This window comes from Mytilus californianus, unplaced genomic scaffold, assembly GCF_021869535.1.
Source record: "Mytilus californianus isolate M0D057914Y unplaced genomic scaffold, xbMytCali1.0.p SCAF_9, whole genome shotgun sequence".
Lineage (NCBI taxonomy): Eukaryota > Metazoa > Mollusca > Bivalvia > Mytilida > Mytilidae > Mytilus > Mytilus californianus.
Genome location: NW_026262745.1, coordinates 16,545,477 through 16,552,473, shown reverse-complemented (window position 1 = coordinate 16,552,473; position 6,997 = coordinate 16,545,477). Strand labels below are relative to the sequence as shown.

The following is a 6,997-nucleotide window of genomic DNA, read 5'->3' as shown; positions in this document are numbered from 1 at the left end:
ACTTTGTTCAAACAACAAAATCATGATATACAAAACCTGAAAAAATCAATACAATGTAAGAAAATGAAATAAAAAAAAAAGAGCTAGACACAAATGAAACTACAAATGTATTAGAAAGTTAAACAAGGCATTGGCTATTGACCCTGTTTTCTGCTTGTGTGTCAACTACGAGGGCCATGTTTTCGGACACCATATTTATTGTCTGATCTAATTTCATAAGAATTGTGTCCTATAACATTCAGTCTGGATCCGCAGCTGTCGCATGCATAGCAGATGGCATTTCTTTCTAAAGAAGGCACATCCTATGTCCTAAATTATAAGCCTGGTATCTTTGATGTGTTTTTACGGACGCGATTATGATTTTGTTGACTGTTGTTAAATATTTCACGAATCTTTCAGAAGATACAAAACTTCATAACGAGCAAAACTGGGTTGGACAACGATTTCTGTGGATACATGTATTTTGATAAAGAAAGATATGTTGCATCAATCATGCCACAAAAGCACTACGTGCACTTAAAAACCATCCAAAAGCATATTAAGAATAGCGTTTTAATTGTTTTTTGCATCTAAAAATCAAGGTCTTCATTTGTCATACATTAATAAAGAAACTATTTGTAATCTTAATTCAATATGCATTATTTTTCAGGTATATGCCTTCTGTATTTTTATTTTATTGGTAAGTTGAAACGCAAACTGTGTATTTTTAAAATATATCCATCAGAGTCATAAATCATAGATGTAGGACCAATTTCCAATCAATTTTTAACATATTCGAAAAATTACATTATCATCCATTCATAATTGAACCTTGATGTTATGATAGCACGACATATTTTGTAGTTCGTAGCTGGTTACCACATTAGATAAAATTATGAAAGCTGGCTAGATAATTTAAAATCTTGAAAAAAAATAATAAATAAGAAGGAAATCTTTATAGAAAACTGGCATTTCTATTGAGCGCAAAGCTTTGTATTGTCTCTCAATGCGGTATGTCCTTCGATGTGAAATTTGCAAAAAGTTAAAATTTGTAATATTGTGGGAAAATTGTTTTCAACAACAATTTGTATGCAACGCCTAATTATATTTCAATTTTACTGATATATATATATATATATATATATCTTATATTGTAGAAATTCCTTTAAATATACTATCTTGGCATGATGATTTTAAAATATTCCATTTTTCACAAACCTTTGGATTTTGTCATTGTTATTAAAACAACGTAGTCTGTAGCTTAATAGTGATGAGTTGTAGGGTGTGAGCACTTTCTGGATGTTCAAAACAATCACTACCGATTTGCCGATACTTGTATTTTGTTTAATATTTTAAATGATATTGCGTCACACTCTTCTCATGTATTATTTAACAGAATGAATGAACATTTAGTCAGCTGCTGGCACTGACGAGTTGCAACGTGATAGTGATTTGCAGATCCGACGGACATCTACTTCCTGCGTAGCATGAAAACGCGTGCATTCTTATTAAAAACGAGAATAGAACAAATAGTAGCATGCATGTAATTTGAAGCAAAAATTATTATCATATTATATTTGATCAAACAGTTTTTATTTACTGTTAAAAGGGCCATTAGCTGTCAAATTTATGTTCACTGGGGGCCTCGGTTGCCGAGTGGTCTAAGTAGTCGAACTACTGTAATACTAGCCTGTTAACACTGAGGTTGAAAGTTTTCCTACTGAAGGTCGGTGGTTCTCTTCGGCCACTCCGGCTTCCTACACTAATTAAAACTGACTGTCAAGCACGTGCAATTGGATTTTTCTAGGTCTGTTTGATTTCGTATTATAGGTTAAAAAAATATGTCAATTACCGTTTTTACCTATGTAAGAGTGATTTTTGAGGATCGAATCAGTCAACGAAATTGTTCATTTTTGTTTCACTTTTAATGTTGACATTCTTTTTCTTATAATAGTACATGCGTATTCCATCTCCAGCTAAGGGGTCAAATTGAAGGTTACATGAATACGGGTTTAATTGAGGTTGAATTATTGATTTGCAAGTCAATAATACATCAGTAATGTTTTTGAGCTTATTTTGAAAAATTTGGGCCAAACTGACTGGTTATAACAAAATATTATTTCGAAATTTGATTTGATAAATATTTATGCCCCACCTACGATTGTAGAGGGACATTATGTTTTCTGGTCTGTGCGGCCGTTCGTTCGTCCGTCCGTTCGTCCGTCTGTCCCGCTTCAGGTTAAAGTTTTGGTCAAGGTTGTTTTGATGAAGTTGAAGACCAATCAACTTGAAACTTAGTACACATGTTCCCTATGATATGATCTTTCTAATTGTAATGCCAAATTAGAGTTTAGACCCCAATTTCACGGTCCACTGATCATAGAAAATGAGTGTGCGAGTGGGACATCCGTGTACTATGGACACATTCTTGTTGAATATTATTTTTTTTGTCTAAATCGTAGCTAATATAAAAATAAGATGTGGTAAGATTTCCAATGAGACAACTCTCCACCAGAGAAGTTAACACTTGAAGGGCACCGTACGACCTGCAACAATGAACAAAACCCATACCGCATAGTCAGCTATAAAAGGCCCCGAAATGACAAATGTAAAACAATTCCAACGAGAAAACTAACGGCCTGATTTATGTACAAAACAATAAACGTAAAACAAATTTAATATACAGCAATACCCTTTAAGCATTGACTGATATGAGAACGACTCACTCCAGCAGCAGAAGTTTCGATTATTGTTATAACAGTTCAAATATTAATAATTAGAAAAAAATATACTGAAATTTAGGTTAGAGACAACAACATGAACACACTTACAACTGATAATGATTTAAATTTTGATGGTGTTTTTTTTACTATTTTCGTGTTGCAACTTTTCGTTTTGATAAGGTGTCAACTTCATCGCTAAAGATAATGCAATGTTGTTTTTTTCTTTTTTTTTGCTTTGCCGTTCTCATGTTTTGCTGGTTTAATACAACAAATCTTCAGTCTTTAGTCCTGGGAGTATATAAAAAAAAAAAGTTCAATTTTTATGAAAGTATTTTGTGTGAGCTAAAGCGTTTTGTTCTTTAAAGCACATACGTCTTCTCGTATGTTATTACAAGAATAACATTGATCTTACTTTAATTACAATTTATACATTTCACCTTTCAAATGGCTAAACAAATAACAAGTTCGAAAAACTATAGATTGTTTTTCAAATTAATAAAACGAAATGAAAAGGCACGTCAACAACACTAGAATCATTTTGAGGTCATCATTTAGTAAATGTCCTAATTCAAAAGTTTTGGGGAAAAAATCAACAATATAACGTATCAGAACATAAAAAAAATAACCAAAAAAGTCTCAGGCAGAATTTGACTGAAAAATTAAATAAATAGTTTAAGCCAACTTACAAATTTTAGAAAACGAAACTTTACAGGACAACTTAAACTTACATCTGTCATTAAATGTTAGATTGATGATTTCGACAATTATTAATTCCAATACGTTCAAATACATATAAACTCGAGCTCCTTTTTAGGATTATTAAAACATATTTGTAATATACAATCTATGAAATTGAATATTATTTGTTTTGGTTCCTTTCAGATAATGATACTTGCGAAATGAAAAGTTGGAAAGATCATTTAAATAAATTTGTACCAACTAGTGCATCACAGGACATTTTCCGTACGGTCAATGAAAACCCATGTGTTTTATTAACAAGCTCCTTTGGATCGGGAAAGACTGCAATTGCAATATACATAGCTGACAAGCTTGAAAAAGAAGGCTATACAATAATATTTGTTTCCTCTTCAGAAGAAATCGTTAAACGCTGTTATCCAAATCAAAGACAACTCTTTCTTCTTGAAGACCTATTTGAAAGACAGCGTCCCAAAATATGTGATTTTACTGACCAGTGTAGAAATCATTGGTCAGCAATAAATGCAATATTTATTGAAAACAATCATGTTAAAGTACTAATAACCTGCAGGACATATATTTATGAAATGAATGTGGAATACTTTACCGATGTTAGAAAATAGCGTTTCCTTAGTTCATAAAGATCTCATGTCAGAAGACCTACAATTGAGTTTGGATGAACGAAGAAACATTTATAAGTAGTACTTTGAATCAATAATACCAGAATCGATTTCTAAGGACACCTTATTGCTGTACCATTTTTATCCTTTAATCTGTTCGTCCTATGACAAAGGCAATTTTGTAAAATATCTCGGACATCCTGACAAAATAATTCGTGATAAAGTTAATGACATTTTAAAAAATAAAGATATTAGTTTTCTTGTTTTAGCGATTCTTGTCGTCTTGAATAATGAAGTTGATAAAAAAATGCTTTCTGATGCAGTTCAGAATGAAACAAAAGACTTTATTCGAGACATTTTTGAAGAATCTGGTTTCAAACAATACCCAACAAAACATGTTTTGCTCATGTCATTTACTTCTTTACATGGAGAATTTACAAAGTGCAATGGAAACGTCTTTTCTTTTGTGTCTACCGAATTATTTGACAGTGTTGCATCATGTATTGGAGGATCATTTATTCAAAGTATCCTGAAATACAGCAGTAGTGAATTTATCATGGAAAAACTCCAACTATATTCGTCACAAGAAGATAATTGTCCATATTCTATAAAAGTACCACAGGATATGGAAGATTATTTTTATCGTCGTCTTACATCAGATATGAATAGGCGCCATTTTGTTGATATTTTAAGTAATAAACTGTTCGAAAATGCCGCTAACAGGACACAATTCATCAAGTATTTAGAAAAACGCGTGAAATCAGAGAATCTGGTCGACGCTACAACTGGGTCAACAGTTTTTCATATTGTTTCAGCATTAGGATATTCAGATTTTCTGAAACATTTTTTAGAATTCGACAACTGTCAAAATATAAACACCAGAAATTTCAAGGGAAGAACATCTCTTCATTTAGCAAGTAAAAACGGAAAGATGCAATGTGTTGAATGTTTATTACAACAAAAAGTTGTCTTGGATAGAATTGATAAAATGGATAAGAAAGGTAGAACTGCACTTCATTATGCATGTAGAGCAGGAGATAAAGATATTGTTAAATGTCTGATAGGAAGTAAAGCATCCACAAATATAGTAGACAAAAAGAGTAGGACACCACTCCATATAGCGTGTATAAAGGGATTTTTAGATACAGTCAAATGCCTTGCTGAAAATAAAGCAAATATCAATGAATCCGGCAAAGATGGCAAAACCCCGCTTCATTATGCATGTGAAAACCGTTTTGGTAATATTGTGAATACCTTAATTATGGAAAATGCTATTGTCAACAAACCTGATGATCAAGACTTAACACCTCTCCATATTGCTTGTACATATGGGTATGAGGAAATAGTGAAACTATTATTGGACAATAAACCATTGACAAATATTAAAAACAAACAAGGACAAACAGCAGTGAACATTGCTATCCAAAAAGGATTTCAAAACATATCAAAATTAATAATAGACTCATCATAGATACCAGACTTACTTTTTTGTACGCCAGACGCGAATTTCGTCCTAAAATGACTCATCAGTGCCAATCGAATTAACAAAAGGTAAAAAGGGCAAAATAAAATACGTTAAAGAGCATAGAGGACCCATGGCCATCAATCCGAAATGTTTTGCCAAAATAGCTAATGTAATCTATTCCTGGGTAGAAAATTCTTAGTTATTAAAACAAATCAAAGTTTTGTCGACAAATAATTTCAAATTATGACAGAGTGTTATCTTAGGAAGACACATACAACGTCAATAAATAATCTAATTAAATTAATTATAATGTCAAATATTGGAAAAAATAAAACTCTCTGTCAAAATCATTCATCATTATGATCAGAACCCGAGAACAATCAAGGTTTAAAAGTACACCGTTTTTACAAAACTACGAAAGGCAGACTGCTCCTCAAAATTTAAAAGAAATAGAAATGAAAACAAACGTGATTTTTTCAAATTTTTAATGCATAAACTACTTTTCTTATAAAAAATATCGTTCAAATTATAATATGTATTTGCAATGACTGTGATGATTCAATGCCATTTGATCTAATTATATAGTTTTCGTATAACAATATAAGGCCGTCTGTCTGTCCTGCAAAAGTTTTGTTATCAAATAGTTCGTTTTTATGTATGTTGGCGTTTGTTTTTGTTGGACTTCAGTGGTCCTGTTGTTCCTTTGTTCCTTTGTTTTCCTCTTATAGTTGATGTGTTTCCCTCGGTTTTAGTTTGTAACCCGGACTTGTTTTCTTGCAATCGATTTATGACTTTTGAACACCGGTATACTACTGTTGCCTTTATTTATGTCGGTTGAAAAGTAAAGATTGTCTCATCTGCATGATTTCAATTAATTTTTATGTATAGTCATATCTATAAAACGAGGATCCTTGTTGATTTTTGTAAAAATATGACAGAAAAACATTGTTTTAGAAAAACCGTAGAAAAACAACTGTAATATTTTTGACTCAGCACAAGCATTTTGCTTAGAAAATGGTGGGTTAAATCTTGCTTTCTAGCAAGCTAATACGCCTACTTGTATGACAGTTGTTTAATGTTCCTTAATATTGCAAAATTTGGTTAGCAACACAAACAGACATAATTGGTTAACGTGGCGATATCTGGGATGCTTTGTGTTTTTAAAAAACAGTCAGTATAGTAAAACATAATAACGGAGCCCCTTAAATGTCATGTAAATATAAATGTTTTCGTTTGCCAGAGATTTAATCTGGTGCACACCAGCTTTTGAATGCCGTGCACACGAGATTAAAAGTCGTACGTACAAGATTAAAAGTCGTGCGCACAATTTTTCAAACTAGTGCCCACTTTAAATCTCCGGCAAAATATAATATTTATATTTCTATGGCACTTAAGGGCTCCGCAAGGGGCTCCTTACATAATGACATATGAATACACTTTCCCGATAAAACACAAAATAAGTCAATTATAAATACAAGGGTAAACGCAATGAAAACAACACTATAAAAAACTCA

The 6,997-nt window shown here is 32.0% G+C and overlaps 1 protein-coding gene across 1 annotated transcript; it reads left to right on the top strand.

Annotated features, from left to right (window-relative positions):
* The first annotated feature begins 3,589 nt into the window (after nucleotides 1-3,589).
* LOC127715394 (serine/threonine-protein phosphatase 6 regulatory ankyrin repeat subunit B-like) lies at nucleotides 3,590-5,490 on the top strand. The gene has a single exon (XM_052221433.1). It carries the CDS (start codon nucleotides 4,326-4,328, stop codon nucleotides 5,487-5,489), a length of 1,164 nt encoding a protein of 387 aa, XP_052077393.1. The 5' UTR covers nucleotides 3,590-4,325; the 3' UTR covers nucleotide 5,490.
* Nucleotides 5,491-6,997: the final 1,507 nt, after the last annotated feature.

Excerpts from the sequence above, each read along its gene's own strand:
- LOC127715394 (XM_052221433.1), top strand. The coding sequence starts at position 4,326 with ATGCTTTCTGATGCAGTTCAGAATGAAACAAAAGACTTTATTCGAGAC.